The 25372-nt window shown below is 38.8% G+C and overlaps 1 protein-coding gene across 1 annotated transcript in view; it reads left to right on the top strand.

Moving 5' to 3' along the window:
* The window catches only part of LOC144891402 (uncharacterized), a 59450-nt gene that overhangs the window by 12513 nt on the left and 21565 nt on the right, over positions 1 to 25372 (top strand). The window contains exon 3 of the mRNA XM_078774984.1: positions 4215 to 4337. Coding sequence (XP_078631110.1) covers positions 4215 to 4337 — 123 coding nt within the window. The remainder of the gene's footprint in view (positions 1 to 4214; positions 4338 to 25372) is intronic.

The following is a 25372-nucleotide window of genomic DNA, read 5'->3' as shown; positions in this document are numbered from 1 at the left end:
CTACAAGCCGATTCGATCGGCTTCATGCATGCGCCGAAATGTCTACAAGCCGAATTTATCGGCTTCACGCATGCGCGGAAATGTCTACAAGCCGATTCGATCGGCTTCACGCATGCGCAGAAATGTCTACAAGCCGATTCGTTCGGCTTCACGCATGTGACGAAATGTCTACAAGCCGATTCGATCGGCTTCACGCATGCGCCGAAATGTCTACAAGCCGATTCGATCGGCTTCACGCATGCGCCGAAATGTCTACAAGCCGATTTGATCGGCTTCACGCATGCGCCGAAATGTCTACAAGCCGATTTGATCGGCTTCACGCATGCGCCGAAATGTCTACAAGCCAATTCGATCGGCTTCACGCCTGTGACGAAATGTCTACAAGCCGATTCGATCGGCTTCACGCATGCGCTAAAATGTCTACAAGCCGATTCGATTGGCTTCACGCATGCGCTAAAATGTCTACAAGCCGATTCGATTGGCTTCACGCATGCGCTAAAATGTCTACAAGCCGATTTGATCGGCTTCACGCATGCGCCGAAATGTCTACAAGCTGATTCGATCGGCTTCACGCATGCGCCGAAATGTCTACAAGCCGAATTTATCGGCTTCACGCATGCGCCGAAATGTCTACAAGCCGATTCGATAGGCTTCACGCATGCGACGAAATGTCTACAAGCCGATTCGATCGGCTTCACGCATGCGCCAAAATGTCTACAAGCCGATTCGATCGGCTTCACGCATGCTACGAAATGTCTACAAGCCGATTCGATCGGCTTCACGCATGCGCCGAAATGCAAGCCGATTCGATCGGCTTCACGCATGCGCCGAAATGTCTACAAGCCGATTCGATGGGCTTCACGCATGCGCCGAAATGTCTACAAGCCGATTCGATCGGCTTCATGCATGCGACGAAATGTCTACAAGCCGATTTGATCGGCTTCACACATGCGCTAAAATGTCTACAAGCCGATTCGATGGGCTTCACGCATGCGCCGAAATGTCTACAAGCCGATTCGATCGGCTTCATGCATGCGACGAAATGTCTACAAGCCGATTTGATCGGCTTCACGCATGCGCCGAAATGTCTACACGCCGATTCGATGGGCTTCACGCATGCGCCGAAATGTCTACAAGCCGATTTGATCGGCTTCACGCATGCGCCGAAATGTCTACAAGCCGATTCGATGGGCTTCACGCATGCGCCGAAATGTCTACACGCCGATTCGATCGGCTTCATGCATGCGACGAAATGTCTACAAGCCGATTCGATCGGCTCCACGAATGCGCTAAAATGTCTACAAGCCGATTCGATCGGCTTCACACATGCGGCGAAATGTCTACAAGCCGATTCGATCGGCTTCATGCATGTGCCGAAATGTCTACAAGCCGATTTGATCGGCTTCACGCATGCGCCGAAATGTCTACAAGCCGATTCGATCGGCTTCACACATGCGGCGAAATGTCTACAAGCCGATTCGATCGGCTTCACACATGCGCCGAAATGTCTACAAGCCGATTCGATCGGCTTCACGCATGCGCCGAAATGTCTACAAGCCGATTTGATCGGCTTCACGCATGCGCCGAAATGTCTACAAGCCGATTCGATCGGCTTCACGCATGTGCCAAAATGTCTACAAGCCGATTCGATTGGCTTCATGCATGCGCCGAAATGTCTACAAGCCGAATTTATCGGCTTCACACATGCGCCGAAATGTCTACAAGCCGATTCGATCGGCTTCACACATGCGCCGAAATGTCTACAAGCCGATTCGACCGGCTTCACGCATGCGACGAAATGTCTACAAGCCGATTTGATCGGCTTCACACATGCGGCGAAATGTCTACAAGCCGATTCGATCGGCTTCATGCATGTGCCGAAATGTCTACAAGCCGATTTGATCGGCTTCACGCATGCGCCGAAATGTCTACAAGCCGATTCGATCGGCTTCACACATGCGGCGAAATGTCTACAAGCCGATTCGATCGGCTTCACACATGCGCCGAAATGTCTACAAGCCGATTCGATCGGCTTCACGCATGCGCCGAAATGTCTACAAGCCGATTTGATCGGCTTCACGCATGCGCCGAAATGTCTACAAGCCGATTCGATCGGCTTCACGCATGTGCCAAAATGTCTACAAGCCGATTCGATTGGCTTCATGCATGTGCCAAAATGTCTACAAGCCGATTCGATCGGCTTCACACATGCGCCGAAATGTCTACAAGCCGAATTTATCGGCTTCACACATGCGCCGAAATGTCTACAAGCCGATTCGATCGGCTTCACACATGCGCCGAAATGTCTACAAGCCGATTCGACCGGCTTCACGCATGCGTCGAAATGTCTACAAGCCGATTCGATCGGCTTCACGCATGTGCCAAAATGTCTACAAGCCGATTCGATCGGCTTCACGCATGCGCCGAAATGTCTACAAGCCGATTCGATCGGCTTCACGCATGTGCCAAAATGTCTACAAGCCGATTCGATCGGCTTCACGCATGCGCCGAAATGTCTACAAGCCGATTCGATCGGCTTCATGCATGCGCCGAAATGTCTACAAGCCGATTCGATCGGCTTCATGCATGCGCCGAAATGTCTACAAGCCGATTCGATCGGCTTCACGCATGCGCCGAAATGTCTACAAGCCGATTCGATCGGCTTCACGCATGCGCCGAAATGTCTACAAGCCGATTCGATCGGCTTCACGCATGTGCCAAAATGTCTACAAGCCGATTCGATCGGCTTCACGCATGCGCCGAAATGTCGACAAGCCGATTCGATTCGATCGGCTTCACACATGCGCCGAAATGTCTACAAGCCGATTCGATCGGCTTCACGCATGCACCGAAATGTCTACAAGCCGATTCGATCGGCTTCACGCATGCGCCGAAATGTCTACAAGCCGATTCGATCGGCTTCACGCATGCGCCGAAATGTCTACAAGCCGATTCGATCGGCTTCACGCATGCGCCAAAATGTCTACAAGCCGATTCGATGGGCTTCACGCATGCGCCAAAATGTCTACAAGCCGATTCGATCGGCTTCACGCATGCGCCGAAATGTCTACAAGCCGATTCGATCGGCTTCACGCATGCGCCGAAATGTCTACAAGCCGATTTGATCGGCTTCACGCATGCGCCGAAATGTCTACAAGCCGATTCGATCGGCTTCACGCATGCGCCGAAATGTCTACAAGCCGATTCGATCGGCTTCACGCATGCGCCGAAATGTCTACAAGCCGATTCGATCGGCTTCACGCATGCGCCGAAATGTCTACAAGCCGATTTGATCGGCTTCACGCATGCGCCGAAATGTCTACAAGCCGATTCGATCGGCTTCACGCATGCGACGAAATGTCTACAAGCCGATTCGATCGGCTTCACGCATGCGCCGAAATGTCTACAAGCCGATTCGATCGGCTTCACGCATGCGCCGAAATGTCTACAAGCCGATTCGATCGGCTTCACGCATGCGCCGAAATGTCTACAAGCCGATTCGATCGGCTTCACGCATGCGCCGAAATGTCTACAAGCCGATTCGATCGGCTTCACGCATGCGCCGAAATGTCTACAAGCCGATTCGATCGGCTTCACGCATGCGCCGAAATGTCTACAAGCCGATTTGATCGGCTTCACGCATGCGCCGAAATGTCTACAAGCCGATTCGATCGGCTTCACGCATGCGACGAAATGTCTACAAGCCGATTCGATCGGCTTCACGCATGCGCCGAAATGTCTACAAGCCGATTCGATCGGCTTCACGCATGCGCCGAAATGTCTACAAGCCGATTCGATCGGCTCCACGCATGCGCCGAAATGTCTACAAGCCGATTCGATCGGCTTCACGCATGCGCCGAAATGTCTACAAGCCAATTTGATCGGCTTCACGCATGCGCCGAAATGTCTACAAGCCGATTCGATCGGCTCCACGCATGCGCCGAAATGTCTACAAGCCGATTCGATCGGCTTCACGCATGCGCCGAAATGTCTACAAGCCAATTTGATCGGCTTCACGCATGCGCCGAAATGTCTACAAGCCGAATTTATCGGCTCTAACCGCATTCAAAATTACCGCGCAGTTACCGCCTCCTGGATTCGATGTGTGTGTAATGGCTTAATAGTAGACTCCAGAGGGTTAAGAATAGTTGTAAAAGTGGCTCTTTTGAAATGATTCCTCATCTTAATTATTGTTCCTTCTTCTTATTCTTCAGCACAATTTTCAGAACCTGCTCAATACTCCAACCCCAATGTGCAAATACAGTTCCAGGGTTCTCCAGGACAAGTACCCAGTGCACCGTTTCACTTTCAGAGTCCGCCGTCGACAGCCATTGGTGGTAAGTACGACCAGGAAGTTAGCCAGCGCTTTCTTCGTGACATGTTAGTGGCTTTTTGCTGTAATCTTTTGAATTTCGCTTTGTTTTGGATCTTTCTTCTTCATTATTTATGTCAACATCAGGAAGGAATTTCTGATAAACCTTGTTTTGCAAGGTGGTAGCATCCAAAAGATTACAAATTTAGCTCAAATTTGGTATGACTGCCAATTGTCCCTGATTGTCCAGAAAAGGTTCCACATTTATATCATCATTTTCATGACTAAGATAGTGTGGGGAAAATGGTGATTATTTTCATGGATGTATATACCTTTGTTAAAACGACGTCATGTATTACTGAAGTCATGTTGATTTCATTAACGATGCAAATATTCCATTATTTAGCCATGCAGGGAGATTCTAGAAGGCTCGCAGGTAGTATTTTATTATGTAACATCATTATTGATTTATATCAGACCTTTCCTCAAGCTGAATAGAATGATGGTCTTGGGGCTGCCAGGACAGTTGAACACGCATGGACCGCCCTATGGCTGCTTTGAATTGATGGTGACCTGAACTGATTGACAGATTGGTGGGTTGCGATATGATCAGAAGATTGAGGCATGAGCTATCAGAAGATTGAGATATGAGCTATCAGAAGATTGAGATATGAGCTATCAGAAGATTGAGATATGATCAGAAGATTGAGATATGATCAGAAGATTGAGATATGATCAGAAGATTAGGATATGAGTTATCAGAAGATTGAGATATGACCTATCAGAAGATTGAAATATGAGCTATCAGAAGATTGAGACATGAGCTATCAGAAGATTGAGATATGAGCTATCAGAAGATTGAGACGAGCTATCAGAAGATTGAGATATAAGCTATCAGAAGATTGAGATATGATCAGAAGATTGAGATATGATCAGAAGATTGAGATATGATTAGAAGATTGAGATATGAGCTGTCAGAATATTGAGATATGAGCTATCAGAAGATTGAGATATGAGCTATCAGATGATTGAGATATGAGCTATCAGAAGATTGAGACATGAGCTTTCAGAAGATTGAGATATGATCAGAAGATTGAGACATGAGCAATCAGAAGATTGAGATATGAGCTATCAGAAGATTGAGACGTGAGCTATCAGAAGATTAGGATATGAGCTGTCAGAAGATTGAGATATGAGTTATCAGAAGATTGAGATATGAGCTATCAGAAGATTGAGATATGAGCTATCAGAAGATTAGGATATGAGCTGTCAGAAGATTGAGATATGAGTTATCAGAAGATTGAGATATGAGCTATCAGAAGATTGAGATATGAGCTATCAGAAGATTAGGATATGAGCTATCAGAAGATTGAGACGTGCCATCACAAGATTGAGATATAAGCTATCAGAAGATTGAAATATGATCAGAAGAGTGAGATATGATCAGAAGATTGAGATATGATCAGAAGATTGAGATATGATTAGAAGATTGAGATATGAGCTATCAGAAGATTGAGATATGAGTGAACAAGATTGAGATATGAGCTATCAGAAGATTGAGATATGATCAGAAGATTGAGACATGAGCTATCAGAAGATTGAGATATGAGCTATCAGAAGATTGAGACATGAGCTTTCAGAAGATTGAGATATGATCAGAAGATTGAGACATGAGCTATCAGAAGATTGAGATATGAGTTATCAGAAGATTGAGATATGAGCTATCAGAAGATTGAGATATGAGCTATCAGAAGATTAGGATATGAGCTATCAGAATATTGAGACGTGCTATCACAAGATTGAGATATAAGCTATCAGAAGATTGAAATATGAACAGAAGATTGAGATATGATAAGAAGATTGAGATATGATCAGAAGATTGAGATATGATCAGAAGATTGAGATATGATCAGAAGATTGAGATATGATCAGAAGATTGAGATATGAGCTATCAGAAGATTGAGACGTGAGCTATCAGAAGATTGAGATATAAGCTATCAGAAGATTGAGATATGAGCTATCAGAAGATTAGGATATGAGCTGTCAGAAGATTGAGATATGAGTTATCAGAAGATTGAGATATGAGCTATCAGAAGATTAGGATATGAGCTATCAGAAGATTGAGATATAAGCTATCAGAAGATTGAGATATGCGCTATCAGAAGATTGAGATATGCGCGATCAGAAGATTGAGATATGCGCTATCAGAAGATTGAGATATGTGCTATCAGAAGATTGAGACATGAGCTATCAGAAGATTGAGATATGAGCGATCAGAAGATTGAGATATGAGTGATCAGAAGATTGAGATATGAGCTATCAGAAGATTGAGATATGATCAGAAGATTGAGACATGAGCTATCAGAAGATTGAGACATGATCAGAAGATTGAGATATGATCAGAAGATTGAGATATGATCAGAAGATTGAGATATGATCAGAAGATTGAGATATGATCAGAAGATTGAGATATGATCAGAAGATTGAGATATGAGCTATCAGAAGATTGAGATATGAGCTATCAGAAGATTGAGATATGAGCTATCAGAAGATTGAGATATGAGCTATCAGAAGATTGAGATATGAGCTATCAGAAGATTGAGACATGAGCTATCAGAAGAATGAGATATGAGCTATCAGAAGATTGAGACATGAGCTATCAGACGATTGAGACATGAGCTATCAGAATATTGAGATATGAGCTATCAGAAGATTGAAATATGAGCTATCAAAAGATTGAGACATGAGCTATCAGAAGATTGAGACATGAGCTATCAGACGATTGAGACATGAGCTATCAGAATATTGAGATATGAGCTATCAGAAGATTGAAATATGAGCTGTCAGAAGATTGAGATATGAGCTGTCAGAAGATTGAGACATGAGCTATCAGAAGTTTGAGATATGAGCTTTCAGACGATTGAGACATGAGCTATCAGACGATTGAAACATGAGCTGTCAGAATATTGAAATATGAGCTATCAGAAGATTGAGATATGAGCTATCAGAAGATTGAGACATGAGCTATCAGAAGATTGAGACATGAGCTTTCAGAAGATTGAGATATGCGCTATCAGAAGATTGAGATATGAGCTATCAGAAGATTGAGATATGCGCTATCAGAAGATTGAGACATGAGCTTTCAGAAGATTGAGATATGTGCTATCAGAAGATTGAGATATGAGCTTTCAGAAGTTTGAGATATGCGCTATCAGAAGATTGAGATATGCGCTATCAGAAGATTGAGATATGTGCTATCAGAAGATTGAGACATGAGCTTTCAGAAGATTGAGATATGCGCTATCAGAAGATTGAGACATGTGCTATCAGAAGATTGAGACATGAGCTTTCAGAAGATTGAGATATGAGCTATCAGAAGATTGAGACATGAGCTATCAGAAGATTGAGATATGAGATTTCAGAAGATTGAGATATGAGCTTTCAGAAGATTGAGATATGAGCTATCAGAAGATTGAGACATGAGCTATCAGAAGATTAAGATATGAGCTATCAGAAGATTGAGATATGAGTTATCAGAAGATTGAGATATGAGCTATCAGAAGATTGAGATATGAGCTATCAGAAGATTAGGATATGAGCTATCAGAATATTGAGACGTGCTATCACAAGATTGAGATATAAGCTATCAGAAGATTGAAATATGAACAGAAGATTGAGATATGATAAGAAGATTGAGATATGATCAGAAGATTGAGATATGATCAGAAGATTGAGATATGATCAGAAGATTGAGATATGATCAGAAGATTGAGATATGAGCTATCAGAAGATTGAGATATGAGCTATCAGAAGATTGAGATATGAGCTATCAGAAGATTGAGATATGAGCTATCAGAAGATTGAGATATGAGCTATCAGAAGATTGAGACATGAGCTATCAGAAGAATGAGATATGAGCTATCAGAAGATTGAGACATGAGCTATCAGACGATTGAGACATGAGCTATCAGAATATTGAGATATGAGCTATCAGAAGATTGAAATATGAGCTATCAGAAGATTGAGACATGAGCTATCAGAAGATTGAGACATGAGCTATCAGACGATTGAGACATGAGCTATCAGAATATTGAGATATGAGCTATCAGAAGATTGAAATATGAGCTGTCAGAAGATTGAGATATGAGCTGTCAGAAGATTGAGACATGAGCTATCAGAAGTTTGAGATATGAGCTTTCAGACGATTGAGACATGAGCTATCAGACGATTGAAACATGAGCTGTCAGAATATTGAAATATGAGCTATCAGAAGATTGAGATATGAGCTATCAGAAGATTGAGACATGAGCTATCAGAAGATTGAGACATGAGCTTTCAGAAGATTGAGATATGCGCTATCAGAAGATTGAGATATGAGCTATCAGAAGATTGAGATATGCGCTATCAGAAGATTGAGACATGAGCTTTCAGAAGATTGAGATATGTGCTATCAGAAGATTGAGATATGAGCTTTCAGAAGATTGAGATATGCGCTATCAGAAGATTGAGATATGCGCTATCAGAAGATTGAGATATGATCAGAAGATTGAGACATGAGCTTTCAGAAGATTGAGATATGCGCTATCAGAAGATTGAGACATGTGCTATCAGAAGATTGAGACATGAGCTTTCAGAAGATTGAGATATGAGCTATCAGAAGATTGAGACATGAGCTATCAGAAGATTGAGATATGAGATTTCAGAAGATTGAGATATGAGCTTTCAGAAGATTGAGATATGAGCTATCAGAAGATTGAGAAATGAGCTATCAGAAGGTTGAGATATGAGCTATCAGAAGATTGAGATATGAGTTATCAGAAGATTGAGATATGAGCTATCAGAAGATTGAGATATGAGCTATCAGAAGATTAGGATATGAGCTATCAGAATATTGAGACGTGCTATCACAAGATTGAGATATAAGCTATCAGAAGATTGAAATATGAACAGAAGATTGAGATATGATAAGAAGATTGAGATATGATCAGAAGATTGAGATATGATTAGAAGATTGAGATATGAGCTATCAGAAGATTGAGATATGATCAGAAGATTGAGACATGAGCTATCAGAGGATTGAAATATGATCAGAAGATTGAGATATGATCAGAAGATTGAGATATGATCAGAAGATTGAGATATGATTAGAAGATTGAGATATGAGCTATCAGAAGATTGAGATATGAGTGAACAAGATTGAGATATGAGCTATCAGAAGATTGAGATATGATCAGAAGATTGAGATATGAGCTATCAGAAGATTGAGATATGAGCTATCAGAAGATTGAGACATGAGCTTTCAGAAGATTGAGATATGATCAGAAGATTGAGACATGAGCTATCAGAAGATTGAGATATGAGCTATCAGAAGATTGAGACGTGAGCTATCAGAAGATTGAGATATAAGCTATCAGAAGATTGAGATATGAGCTATCAGAAGATTAGGATATGAGCTGTCAGAAGATTGAGATATGAGTTATCAGAAGATTGAGATATGAGCTATCAGAAGATTAGGATATGAGCTATCAGAAGATTGAGATATAAGCTATCAGAAGATTGAGATATGAGCTATCAGAATATTGAGACATGAGCTATCAGAAGATTGCGATATAAGCTATCAGAAGATTGAGATATGAGCTATCAGAAGATTGAGATATGAGCGATCAGAAGATTGAGATATGAGTGATCAGAAGATTGAGATATGAGCTATCAGAAGATTGAGATATGATCAGAAGATTGAGACATGAGCTATCAGAAGATTGAGATATGATCAGAAGATTGAGATATGATCAGAAGATTGAGATATGATCAGAAGATTGAGATATGATCAGAAGATTGAGATATGATCAGAAGATTGAGATATGATCAGAAGATTGAGATATGACCTATCAGAAGATTGAGATATGAGCTATCAGACGATTGAGATATGAGCTATCAGAAGATTGAGATATGAGCTATCAGAAGATTGAGATATGAGCTATCAGAAGATTGAGACATGAGCTATCAGAAGAATGAGATATGAGCTATCAGAAGATTGAGACATGAGCTATCAGACGATTGAGACATGAGCTATCAGAATATTGAGATATGAGCTATCAGAAGATTGAAATATGAGCTATCAGAATATTGAGACATGAGCTATCAGACGATTGAGACATGAGCTATCAGAATATTGAGATATGAGCTATCAGAAGATTGAAATATGAGCTGTCAGAAGATTGAGATATGAGCTGTCAGAAGATTGAGACATGAGCTATCAGAAGTTTGAGATATGAGCTTTCAGACGATTGAGACATGAGCTATCAGACGATTGAAACATGAGCTGTCAGAATATTGAAATATGAGCTATCAGAAGATTGAGGTATGAGCTATCAGAAGATTGAGACATGAGCTTTCAGAAGATTGAGATATGCGCTATCAGAAGATTGAGATATGAGCTATCAGAAGATTGAGATATGCGCTATCAGAAGATTGAGACATGAGCTTTCAGAAGATTGAGATATGTGCTATCAGAAGATTGAGATATGAGCTTTCAGAAGATTGAGATATGCGCTCTCAGAAGATTGAGATATGCGCTATCAGAAGATTGAGATATGTGCTATCAGAAGATTGAGACATGAGCTTTCAGAAGATTGAGATATGCGCTATCAGAAGATTGAGACATGTGCTATCAGAAGATTGAGACATGAGCTTTCAGAAGATTGAGATATGAGCTATCAGAAGATTGAGATATGAGATTTCAGAAGATTGAGATATGAGCTATCAGAAGATTGAGATATGAGTGAACAAGATTGAGATATGAGCGATCAGAAGATTGAGACATGAGCTATCAGAAGATTGAGAAATGAGCGATCAGAAGATTGAGATATGAGTTATCAGAAGATTGAGATATGAGCTATCAGAAGATTGAGATATGAGCTATCAGAAGATTAGGATATGAGCTGTCAGAAGATTGAGATATGAGCTATCAGAAGATTGAGATATGAGCTATCAGAAGATTAGGATATGAGCTATCAGAATATTGAGACGTGCTATCACAAGATTGAGATATAAGCTATCAGAAGATTGAAATATGAACAGAAGATTGAGATATGATAAGAAGATTGAGATATGATCAGAAGATTGAGATATGATTAGAAGATTGAGATATGAGCTATCAGAAGATTGAGATATGAGTGAACAAGATTGAGATATGAGCTATCAGAAGATTGAGATATGATCAGAAGATTGAGACATGAGCTATCAGAGGATTGAAATATGATCAGAAGATTGAGATATGATCAGAAGACTGAGATATGATCAGAAGATTGAGATATGATTAGAAGATTGAGATATGAGCTATCAGAAGATTGAGATATGAGTGAACAAGATTGAGATATGAGCTATCAGAAGATTGAGATATGATCAGAAGATTGAGACATGAGCTATCAGAAGATTGAGATATGAGCTATCAGAAGATTGAGACATGAGCTTTCAGAAGATTGAGATATGATCAGAAGATTGAGACATGAGCTATCAGAAGATTGAGATATGAGCTATCAGAAGATTGAGACGTGAGCTATCAGAAGATTGAGATATAAGCTATCAGAAGATTGAGATATGAGCTATCAGAAGATTAGGATATGAGCTGTCAGAAGATTGAGATATGAGTTGTCAGAAGATTAGGATATGAGCTATCAGAAGATTGAGATATAAGCTATCAGAAGATTGAGATATGAGCTATCAGAATATTGAGACATGAGCTATCAGAAGATTGTGATATAAGCTATCAGAAGATTGTGATATAAGCTATCAGAAGATTGAGATATGAGTTATCAGAAGATTGAGATATGACCTATCAGAAGATTGAGATATGAGCTATCAGAAGATTGAGATATGAGTTATCAGAAGATTGAGACATGAGCTATCAGAATATTGAGATATGAGTTATCAGAAGATTGAGATATGAGCGATCAGAAGATTGAGATATGAGTTATCAGAAGATTGAGATATGAGCTATCAGAAGATTGAGATATGATCAGAAGATTGAGACATGAGCTATCAGAAGATTGAGATATGATCAGAAGATTGAGATATGATCAGAAGATTGAGATATGATCAGAAGATTGAGATATGATCAGAAGATTGAGATATGATCAGAAGATTGAGATATGATCAGAAGATTGAGATATGAGCTATCAGAAGATTGAGATATGAGCTATCAGAAGATTGAGATATGAGCTATCAGAAGATTGAGATATGAGCTATCAGAAGATTGAGACATGAGCTATCAGAAGATTGAGATATCAGCTTTCAGAAGATTGAGACATGAGCTATCAGACGATTGAGACATGAGCTATCAGAATATTTAGACATGAGCTATCAGAAGAATGAGATATGAGCTATCAGAAGATTGAGACATTAGCTATCAGACGATTGAGACATGAGCTATCAGAATATTGAGATATGAGCTATCAGAAGATTGAAATATGAGCTATCAGAAGATTGAGACATGAGCTATCAGAAGATTGAGACATGAGCTATCAGACGATTGAGACATGAGCTATCAGAAATTTGAGATATGAGCTATCAGAAGATTGAAATATGAGCTATCAGACGATTGAAACATGAGCTGTCAGAATATTGAAATATGAGCTATCAGAAGATTGAGATATGAGCTGTCAGAAGATTGAGACATGAGCTATCAGAAGATTGAGACATGAGCTTTCAGAAGATTGAGATATGCGCTATCAGAAGATTGAGATATGTGCTATCAGAAGATTGAGACATGAGCTTTCAGAAGATTGAGATATGCGCTATCAGAAGATTGAGATATGTGCTATCAGAAGATTCAGACATGAGCTTTCAGAAGATTGAGATATGAGCTATCAGAAGATTGAGACATGAGCTATCAGAAGATTGAGATATGAGATTTCAGAAGATTGAGATATGAGCTTTCAGAAGATTGAGATATGAGCTATCAGAAGATTGAGACATGAGCTGTCAGAAGATTGAGATATGAGCTATCAGACGATTGAGACATGAGCTATCAGAATATTGAGACATGAGCTGTCAGAAGATTGAGATATGAGCTATCAGACGATTGAGACATGAGCTATCAGAATATTGAGACATGAGCTGTCAGAAGATTGAGATATGAGCTATCAGACGATTGAGACATGAGCTATCAGAATATTGAGACATGAGCTGTCAGAAGATCGAGACGTGAGCTTTCAGACGATTGAGATATGAGCTATCAGAAGATTGAGAAATGAGCTATCAGACGATTGAGACATGAGCTTTCAGAAGATTGAAATATGAGCTATCAGAAGATTGAAATATGAGCTATCAGAAGATTGAGATATGAGCTATCAGAAGATTGAGAAATGAGCTATCAGACGATTGAGACATGAGCTTTCAGAAGATTGAGACGAGCTATCAGAAGATTGAAATATGAGCTATCAGAAGATTGAGACATGAGCTTTCAGAAGATTGAAATATGAGCTTTCAGAAGATTGAGATATGAGCCAGCAGAAGATTGAGAAATGAGCTATCAGACGATTGAGACATGAGCGATCAGAAGATTGAGATATGAGCTTTCAGACGATTGAGATATGAGCTATCAGAAGATTGAGACATGAGCGATCAGAAGATTGAGATATGAGCTATCAGAAGATTGAGACATGAGCGATCAGAAGATTGAGATATGAGCTTTCAGACGATTGAGATATGAGCTATCAGACGATTGAAATATGAGCTATCAGAAGATTGAGATATGAGCTATCAGAATATTGAAATATGAGCTGTCAGAAGATTGAGATATGAGCTATCAGAAGATTGAGATATGCGCTATCAGAAGATTGAGACATGAGTTATCAGAAGATTGAGACATGAGCTTTCAGAAGATTGAGATATGAGCTATCAGAAGATTGAGACATGAGCTATCAGAAGATTCAGACATGAGCTATCAGAATATTGAAATATGAGCTATCAGAAGATTGAGACATGAGCTATCAGACGATTGAAATATGAGCTATCAGAAGATTGAGATATGAGCTATCAGAATATTGAAATATGAGCTATCAGAAGATTGAGATATGAGCTATCAGAAGATTGAGACATGAGCTATCAGAAGATTGAGACATGAGCTTTCAGAAGATTGAGATATGAGCTATCAGAAGATTGAGACATGAGCTTTCAGAAGATTGAGACATGAGCTGTCAGAAGTTTGAGACATGAGCTATCAGAAGATTGAAATATGAGCTATCAGAAGATTGAGATATGAGCTATCAGAAGATTGAGACATGAGCTATCAGAAGATTGAGACATGAGCTGTCAGAAGATTGAGACATGAGCTATCAGAAGATTGAAATATGAGCTATCAGAAGATTGAGATATGAGCTATCAGAAGATTGAGACATGAGCTATCAGAAGATTGAGACATGAGCTGTCAGAAGATTGAGACATGAGCTATCAGAAGATTGAGACATGAGCTTTCAGAAGATTGAGATATGCGCTATCAGAAGATTGAGACGTGAGCTATCAGAAGATTGAGATATAAGCTATCAGAAGATTGAGATATGATCAGAAGATTGAGGCATGAGCTTTCAGAAGATTGAGATATGAGCTATCAGAAGATTGAGACATAAGCTTTCAGAAGATTGAGATATGATCAGAAGATTGAGACATGAGCTATCAGAAGATTGAGATATGAGCTATCAGAAGATTGAGACGTGAGCTATCAGAAGATTGAGATATAAGCTATCAGAAGATTGAGATATGCGCTGTCAGAAGATTGAGATATGAGCTATCAGAAGATTGAGATATGAGCTATCAGAAGATTGAGACGTGAGCTATCAGAAGATTGAGATATAAGCTATCAGAAGATTGAGATATGAGCTATCAGAAGATTGAGACATGAGATATCAGAAGATTGAGACGTGAGCTATCAGAAGATTGAGATATAAGCTATCAGAAGATTGAGATATGAGCTATCAGAAGATTGAGATATGAGCTATCAGAAGATTGAGACGTGAGCTATCAGAAGATTGAGATATAAGCTATCAGAAGATTGAGATATGAGCTATCAGACGATTGAGACATGAGCTATCAGAATATTGAGATATGAGCTATCAGAAGATTGAAATATGAGCTATCAGAAGATTGAGACATGAGCTATCAGACGATTGAGACATGAGCTATCAGAATATTGAGATATGAGCTATCAGAAGATTGAAATATGAGCTGTCAGAAGATTGAGATATGAGCTGTCAGAAGATTGAGACATGAGCTATCAGAAGTTTGAGATATGAGCTTTCAGACGATTGAGACATGAGCTGTCAGAATATTGAAATATGAGCTATCAGAAGATTGAGATATGAGCTATCAGAAGATTGAGACATGAGCTATCAGAAGATTGAGACATGAGCTTTCGGAAGATTGAGATATGCGCTATCAGAAGATTGAGATATGAGCTATCAGAAGATTGAGATATGCGCTATCAGAAGATTGAGACATGAGCTTTCAGAAGATTGAGATATGTGCTATCAGAAGATTGAGATATGAGCTTTCAGAAGATTGAGATATGCGCTATCAGAAGATTGAGATATGAGTGAACAAGATTGAGATATGAGCTATCAGAAGATTGAGATATGATCAGAAGATTGAGACATGAGCTATCAGAAGATTGAGATATGAGCTATCAGAAGATTGAGACATGAGCTTTCAGAAGATTGAGATATGATCAGAAGATTGAGATATGATCAGAAGATTGAGATATGATCAGAAGATTGAGATATGAGCTATCAGAAGATTGAGATATGAGTGAACAAGATTGAGATATGAGCTATCAGAAGATTGAGATATGATCAGAAGATTGAGACATGAGCTATCAGAAGATTGAGATATGAGCTATCAGAAGATTGAGACATGAGCTTTCAGAAGATTGAGATATGATCAGAAGATTGAGATATGATCAGAAGATTGAGATATGATCAGAAGATTGAGATATGAGCTATCAGAAGATTGAGATATGAGCGATCAGAAGATTGAGATATGAGCTATCAGAAGATTGAGATATGAGCTATCAGAAGATTGAGATATGAGCGATCAGAAGATTGAGATATGAGCTATCAGAAGATTGAGACATGAGCTATCAGAAGATTGAGATATGAGCTATCAGAAGATTGAGATATGAGCTATCAGAAGATTGAGACATGAGCTATCAGAAGATTGAGATATCAGCTTTCAGAAGATTGAGACATGAGCTATCAGACGATTGAGACATGAGCTATCAGAATATTGAGACATGAGCTATCAGAAGAATGAGATATGAGCTATCAGAAGATTGAGATATGAGCTATCAGAAGATTGAGATATGAGCTATCAGAAGATTGAGATATGAGCTATCAGAAGATTGAGACATGAGCTATCAGAAGATTGAGATATCAGCTTTCAGAAGATTGAGACATGAGCTATCAGACGATTGAGACATGAGCTATCAGAATATTGAGACATGAGCTATCAGAAGAATGAGATATGAGCTATCAGAAGATTGAGACATGAGCTATCAGACGATTGAGACATGAGCTATCAGAATATTGAGATATGAGCTTTCAGAAGATTGAAATATGAGCTATCAGAAGATTGAGACATGAGCTATCAGAAGATTGAGACATGAGCTATCAGACGATTGAGACATGAGCTATCAGAATATTGAGATATGAGCTATCAGAAGATTGAAATATGAGCTGTCAGAAGATTGAGATATGAGCTGTCAGAAGATTGAGACATGAGCTATCAGAAGTTTGAGATATGAGCTTTCAGACGATTGAGATATGAGCTATCAGACGATTGAAACATGAGCTGTCAGAATATTGAAATATGAGCTATCAGAAGATTGAGATATGAGCTATCAGAAGATTGAGACATGAGCTATCAGAAGATTGAGACATGAGCTTTCGGAAGATTGAGATATGCGCTATCAGAAGATTGAGATATGAGCTATCAGAAGATTGAGATATGCGCTATCAGAAGATTGAGACATGAGCTTTCAGAAGATTGAGATATGTGCTATCAGAAGATTGAGATATGAGCTTTCAGAAGATTGAGATATGCGCTATCAGAAGATTGAGATATGCGCTATCAGAAGATTGAGATATGCGCTATCAGAAGATTGAGATGTGTGCTATCAGAAGATTGAGACATGAGCTTTCAGAAGATTGAGATATGCGCTATCAGAAGATTGAGACATGTGCTATCACAAGATTGAGACATGAGCTTTCAGAAGATTGAGATATGAGCTATCAGAAGATTGAGACATGAGCTATCATAAGATTGAGATATGAGATTTCAGAAGATTGAGATATGAGCTTTCAGAAGATTGAGATATGAGCTATCAGAAGATTGAGACATGAGCTATCAGAAGATTGAGATATGAGCTATCAGAAGATTGAGACGTGAGCTATCAGAAGATTAGGATATGAGCTGTCAGAAGATTGAGATATGAGTTATCAGAAGATTGAGATATGAGCTATCAGAAGATTGAGATATGAGCTATCAGAAGATTAGGATATGAGCTGTCAGAAGATTGAGATATGAGTTATCAGAAGATTGAGATATGAGCTCTCAGAAGATTGAGATATGAGCTATCAGAAGATTAGGATATGAGCTATCAGAAGATTGAGACGTGCTATCACAAGATTGAGATATAAGCTATCAGAAGATTGAAATATGATCAGAAGATTGAGATATGATCAGAAGATTGAGATATGATCAGAAGATTGAGATATGATTAGAAGATTGAGATATGAGCTATCAGAAGATTGAGATATGAGTGAACAAGATTGAGATATGAGCTATCAGAAGATTGAGATATGATCAGAAGATTGAGACATGAGCTATCAGAAGATTGAGATATGAGCTATCAGAAGATTGAGACATGAGCTTTCAGAAGATTGAGATATGATCAGAAGATTGAGAGATGAGCTATCAGAAGATTGAGATATGAGCTATCAGAAGATTGAGACGTGAGCTATCAGAAGATTGAGATATAACCTATCAGAAGATTGATATATGAGCTATCAGAAGATTAGGATATGAGCTGTCAGAAGATTGAGATATGAGTTATCAGAAGATTGAGATATGAGCTATCAGAAGATTAGGATATGAGCTATCAGAAGATTGAGATATAAGCTATCAGAAGATTGAGATATGAGCTATCAGAATATTGAGACATGAGCTATCAGAAGATTGCGATATAAGCTATCAGAAGATTGAGATATGAGCTCTCAGAAGATTAGGATATGAGCTATCAGAAGATTGAGATATGAGTTATCAGAAGATTGAGATATGACCTATCAGAAGATTGAGATATGAGCTATCAGAAGATTGAGATATGAGTTATCAGAAGATTGAGATATGAGCGATCAGAAGATTGAGATATGAGTTATCAGAAGATTGAGATATGAGCTATCAGAAGATTGAGATATGATCAGAAGATTGAGACATGAGCTATCAGAAGATTGAGATATGATCAGAAGATTGAGATATGATCAGAAGATTGAGATATGATCAGAAGATTGAGATATGATCAGAAGATTGAGATATGATCAGAAGATTGAGATATGAGCTATCAGAAGATTGAGATATGAGCGATCAGAAGATTGAGATATGAGCTATCAGAAGATTGAGATATGAGCTATCAGAAGATTGAGATATGAGCTATCAGAAGATTGAGATATGAGCTATCAGAAGATTGAGACATGAGCTATCAGAAGATTGAGATATCAGCTTTCAGAAGATTGAGACATGAGCTATCAGACGATTGAGACATGAGCTATCAGAATATTGAGACATGAGCTATCAGAAGAATGAGATATGAGCTATCAGAAGATTGAGATATGAGCTATCAGAAGATTGAGATATGAGCTATCAGAAGATTGAGATATGAGCTATCAGAAGATTGAGACATGAGCTATCAGAAGATTGAGATATCAGCTTTCAGAAGATTGAGACATGAGCTATCAGACGATTGAGACATGAGCTATCAGAATATTGAGACATGAGCTATCAGAAGAATGAGATATGAGCTATCAGAAGATTGAGACATGAGCTATCAGACGATTGAGACATGAGCTATCAGAATATTGAGATATGAGCTATCAGAAGATTGAAATATGAGCTATCAGAAGATTGAGACATGAGCTATCAGAAGATTGAGACATGAGCTATCAGACGATTGAGACATGAGCTATCAGAATATTGAGATATGAGCTATCAGAAGATTGAAATATGAGCTGTCAGAAGATTGAGATATGAGCTGTCAGAAGATTGAGACATGAGCTATCAGAAGTTTGAGATATGAGCTTTCAGACGATTGAGATATGAGCTATCAGACGATTGAAACATGAGCTGTCAGAATATTGAAATATGAGCTATCAGAAGATTGAGATATGAGCTATCAGAAGATTGAGACATGAGCTATCAGAAGATTGAGACATGAGCTTTCAGAAGATTGAGATATGCGCTATCAGAAGATTGAGATATGAGCTATCAGAAGATTGAGATATGCGCTATCAGAAGATTGAGACATGAGCTTTCAGAAGATTGAGATATGTGCTATCAGAAGATTGAGATATGAGCTTTCAGAAGATTGAGATATGCGCTATCAGAAGATTGAGATATGCGCGATCAGAAGATTGAGATATGCGCTATCAGAAGATTGAGATATGTGCTATCAGAAGATTGAGACATGAGCTTTCAGAAGATTGAGATATGCGCTATCAGAAGATTGAGATATGTGCTATCAGAAGATTGAGACATGAGCTTTCAGAAGATTGAGATATGAGCTATCAGAAGATTGAGACATGAGCTATCAGAAGATTGAGATATGAGATTTCAGAAGATTGAGATATGAGCTTTCAGAAGATTGAGACATGAGCTATCAGAAGATTGAGATATGAGCTATCAGACGATTGAGACATGAGCTATCAGAATATTGAGACATGAGCTGTCAGAAGATTGAGATATGAGCTATCACACGATTGAGACATGAGCTATCAGAATATTGAGACATGAGCTGTCAGAAGATTGAGACGTGAGCTTTCAGACGATTGAGATATGAGCTATCAGAAGATTGAGAAATGAGCTATCAGACGATTGAGACATGAGCTTTCAGAAGATTGAAATATGAGCTATCAGAAGATTGAAATATGAGCTATCAGACGATTGAGACATGAGCTTTCAGAAGATTGAGACGAGCTATCAGAAGATTGAGATATGAGCTATCAGAAGATTGAGAAATGAGCTATCAGACGATTGAGACATGAGCTTTCAGAAGATTGAGACGAGCTTTCAGACGATTGAGATATGAGCTATCAGAAGATTGAGAAATGAGCTATCAGACGATTGAGACATGAGCTTTCAGAAGATTGAAATATGAGCTATCAGAAGATTGAGATATAAGCTATCAGACGATTGAGACATGAGCTTTCAGAAGATTGAGACGAGCTATCAGAAGATTGAAATATGAGCTATCAGAAGATTGAGACATGAGCTTTCAGAAGATTGAAATATGAGCTTTCAGAAGATTGAGATATGAGCTAGCAGACGATTGAGACATGAGCTTTCAGAAGATTGAAATATGAGCTATCAGAAGATTGAGACATGAGCTATCAGAAGATTGAGATATGAGCTTTCAGACGATTGAGATATGAGCTATCAGACGATTGAAATATGAGCTATCAGAAGATTGAGATATGAGCTATCAGAAGATTGAGACATGAGCTATCAGAAGATTGAGAAATGAGCTATCAGAATATTGAAATATGAACTATCAGAAGATTGAGATATGAGCTATCAGAATATTCAAATATGAGCTATCAGAAGATTGAGACATGAGCTTTCAGAAGATTGAAATATGAGCTATCAGAAGATTGAGAAATGAGCTATCAGACGATTGAGATATGAGCTATCAGAATATTGAAATATGAGCTATCAGAAGATTGAGATATGCGCTATCAGAAGATTGAGATATGAGCTATCAGAAGATTGAGAAATGAGCTATCAGACGATTGAGAAATGAGCTATCAGACGATTGAGATATGAGCTATCAGAAGATTGAAATATGAGCTATCAGAAGATTGAGAAATGAGCTATCAGACGATTGAGAAATGAGCTATCAGACGATTGAGATATGAGCGATCAGAAGATTGAGAAATGAGCGATCAGAAGATTGAAATATGAGCTATCAGAAGATTGAGATATAAGCTATCAGAAGATTGAGACATGAGCTTTCAGAAGATTGAGATATGAGCTATTAGAAGATTGAGATATGAGCTATCAGAAGATTGAGACATGAGCTATCAGAAGATTGAGACATGAGCTTTCCGAAGATTGAGATATGCACTATCAGAAGATTGAGATATGAGCTATCAGAAGATTGAGACATGAGCTATCAGAAGATTGAGACATGAGCTATCAGAATATTGAAATATGAGCTATCAGAAGATTGAGATATGAGCTATCAGAAGATTGAGACATGAGCTTTCAGAAGATTGAGATATGAGCTATCAGAAGATTGAGATATGAGCTATCAGAAGATTGAGACATGAGCTATCAGAAGATTGAGACATGGCTTTCAGAAGATTGAGATATGCACTATCAGAAGATTGAGATATGAGCTATCAGAAGATTGAGACATGAGCTATCAGAAGATTGAGACATGAGCTATCAGAATATTGAAATATGAGCTATCAGAAGATTGAGAAATGAGCGATCAGAAGATTGAAATATGAGCTATCAGAAGATTGAGATATAAGCTCTCAGAAGATTGAGACATGAGCTTTCAGAAGATTGAGATATGAGCTATTAGAAGATTGAGATATGAGCTATCAGAAGATTGAGACATGAGCTTTCAGAAGATTGAGATATGCACTATCAGAAGATTGAGATATGAGCTATCAGAAGATTGAGACATGAGCTATCAGAAGATTGAGACATGAGCTATCAGAATATTGAAATATGAGCTATCAGAAGATTGAGATATGAGCTATCAGAAGATTGAGACATGAGCTTTCAGAAGATTGAGATATGAGCTATCAGAAGATTGAGATATGAGCTATCAGAAGATTGAGACATGAGCTATCAGAAGATTGAGACATGGCTTTCAGAAGATTGAGATATGCACTATCAGAAGATTGAGATATGAGCTATCAGAAGATTGAGACATGAGCTATCAGAAGATTGAGACATGAGCTATCAGACGATTGAAATATGAGCTATCAGAAGATTGAGATATGCGCTATCAGATTATTGAAATATGAGCTATAAGAAGATTGAGACATGAGCTATCAGAAGATTGAGATATGAGCTATCAGAAGATTGAGAAATGAGCTATCAGACGATTGAGACATGAGCTATCAGAATATTGAAATATGAGCAATCAGAAGATTGAGATATGAGCTATCAGAAGACTGAGACACGAGCTTTCAGAAGATTGAGATATGCGCTATCAGAAGATTGAGACATGAGCTATCAGAAGATTGAGACACGAGCTTTCAGAAGATTGAGATATGATCAGAAGATTGAGATATGATCAGAAGATTGAGATATGATCAGAAGATTGAGATATGATCAGAAGATTGAGATATGATCAGAAGATTGAGATATGAGCTATCAGAAGATTGAGATATGAGCGATCAGAAGATTGAGATATGAGCTATCTGAAGATTGAGATATGAGCTATCAGAAGATTGAGATATGAGCTATCAGAAGATTGAGATATGAGCTATCAGAAGATTGAGACATGAGCTATCAGAAGATTGAGATATCAGCTTTCAGAAGATTGAGACATGAGCTATCAGACGATTGAGACATGAGCTATCAGAATATTGAGACATGAGCTATCAGAAGAATGAGATATGAGCTATCAGAAGATTGAGATATGAGCTATCAGAAGATTGAGATATGAGCTATCAGAAGATTGAGATATGAGCTATCAGAAGATTGAGACATGAGCTATCAGAAGATTGAGATATCAGCTTTCAGAAGATTGAGACATGAGCTATCAGACGATTGAGACATGAGCTATCAGAATATTGAGACATGAGCTATCAGAAGAATGAGATATGAGCTATCAGAAGATTGAGACATGAGCTATCAGACGATTGAGACATGAGCTATCAGAATATTGAGATATGAGCTATCAGAAGATTGAAATATGAGCTATCAGAAGATTGAGACATGAGCTATCAGAAGATTGAGACATGAGCTATCAGACGATTGAGACATGAGCTATCAGAATATTGAGATATGAGCTATCAGAAGATTGAAATATGAGCTGTCAGAAGATTGAGATATGAGCTGTCAGAAGATTGAGACATGAGCTATCAGAAGTTTGAGATATGAGCTTTCAGACGATTGAGATATGAGCTATCAGACGATTGAAACATGAGCTGTCAGAATATTGAAATATGAGCTATCAGAAGATTGAGATATGAGCTATCAGAAGATTGAGACATGAGCTATCAGAAGATTGAGACATGAGCTTTCAGAAGATTGAGATATGCGCTATCAGAAGATTGAGATATGAGCTATCAGAAGATTGAGATATGCGCTATCAGAAGATTGAGACATGAGCTTTCAGAAGATTGAGATATGTGCTATCAGAAGATTGAGATATGAGCTTTCAGAAGATTGAGATATGCGCTATCAGAAGATTGAGATATGCGCGATCAGAAGATTGAGATATGCGCTATCAGAAGATTGAGATATGTGCTATCAGAAGATTGAGACATGAGCTTTCAGAAGATTGAGATATGCGCTATCAGAAGATTGAGATATGTGCTATCAGAAGATTGAGACATGAGCTTTCAGAAGATTGAGATATGAGCTATCAGAAGATTGAGACATGAGCTATCAGAAGATTGAGATATGAGATTTCAGAAGATTGAGATATGAGCTTTCAGAAGATTGAGACATGAGCTATCAGAAGATTGAGATATGAGCTATCAGACGATTGAGACATGAGCTATCAGACGATTGAGACATGAGCTATCAGAATATTGAGACATGAGCTGTCAGAAGATTGAGATATGAGCTATCACACGATTGAGACATGAGCTATCAGAATATTGAGACATGAGCTGTCAGAAGATTGAGACGTGAGCTTTCAGACGATTGAGATATGAGCTATCAGACGATTGAGACATGAGCTTTCAGAAGATTGAAATATGAGCTATCAGAAGATTGAAATATGAGCTATCAGACGATTGAGACATGAGCTTTCAGAAGATTGAGACGAGCTATCAGAAGATTGAGATATGAGCTATCAGAAGATTGAGAAATGAGCTATCAGACGATTGAGACATGAGCTTTCAGAAGATTGAGACGAGCTTTCAGACGATTGAGATATGAGCTATCAGAAGATTGAGAAATGAGCTATCAGACGATTGAGACATGAGCTTTCAGAAGATTGAAATATGAGCTATCAGAAGATTGAGATATAAGCTATCAGACGATTGAGACATGAGCTTTCAGAAGATTGAGACGAGCTATCAGAAGATTGAAATATGAGCTATCAGAAGATTGAGACATGAGCTTTCAGAAGATTGAAATATGAGCTTTCAGAAGATTGAGATATGAGCTAGCAGACGATTGAGACATGAGCTTTCAGAAGATTGAAATATGAGCTATCAGAAGATTGAGACATGAGCTATCAGAAGATTGAGATATGAGCTTTCAGACGATTGAGATATGAGCTATCAGACGATTGAAATATGAGCTATCAGAAGATTGAGATATGAGCTATCAGAATATTGAAATATGAGCTGTCAGAAGATTGAGATATGAGCTATCAGAAGATTGAGATATGCGCTATCAGAAGATTGAGACATGAGCTTTCAGAAGATTGAGATATGAGCTATCAGAAGATTGAGACATGAGCTATCAGAAGATTGAGACATGAGCTATCAGAATATTGAAATATGAGCTATCAGAAGATTGAGACATGAGCTATCAGACGATTGAAATATGAGCTATCAGAAGATTGAGATATGAGCTATCAGAATATTGAAATATGAG

This window comes from Myxine glutinosa, chromosome 3 (genome assembly GCF_964187855.1).
Source record: "Myxine glutinosa chromosome 3, kmMyxGlut1.1, whole genome shotgun sequence".
Lineage (NCBI taxonomy): Eukaryota > Metazoa > Chordata > Myxini > Myxiniformes > Myxinidae > Myxine > Myxine glutinosa.
Note: the sequence above shows the minus strand (reverse complement) of the source record. Positions and strands in the feature narration are given on the sequence as shown.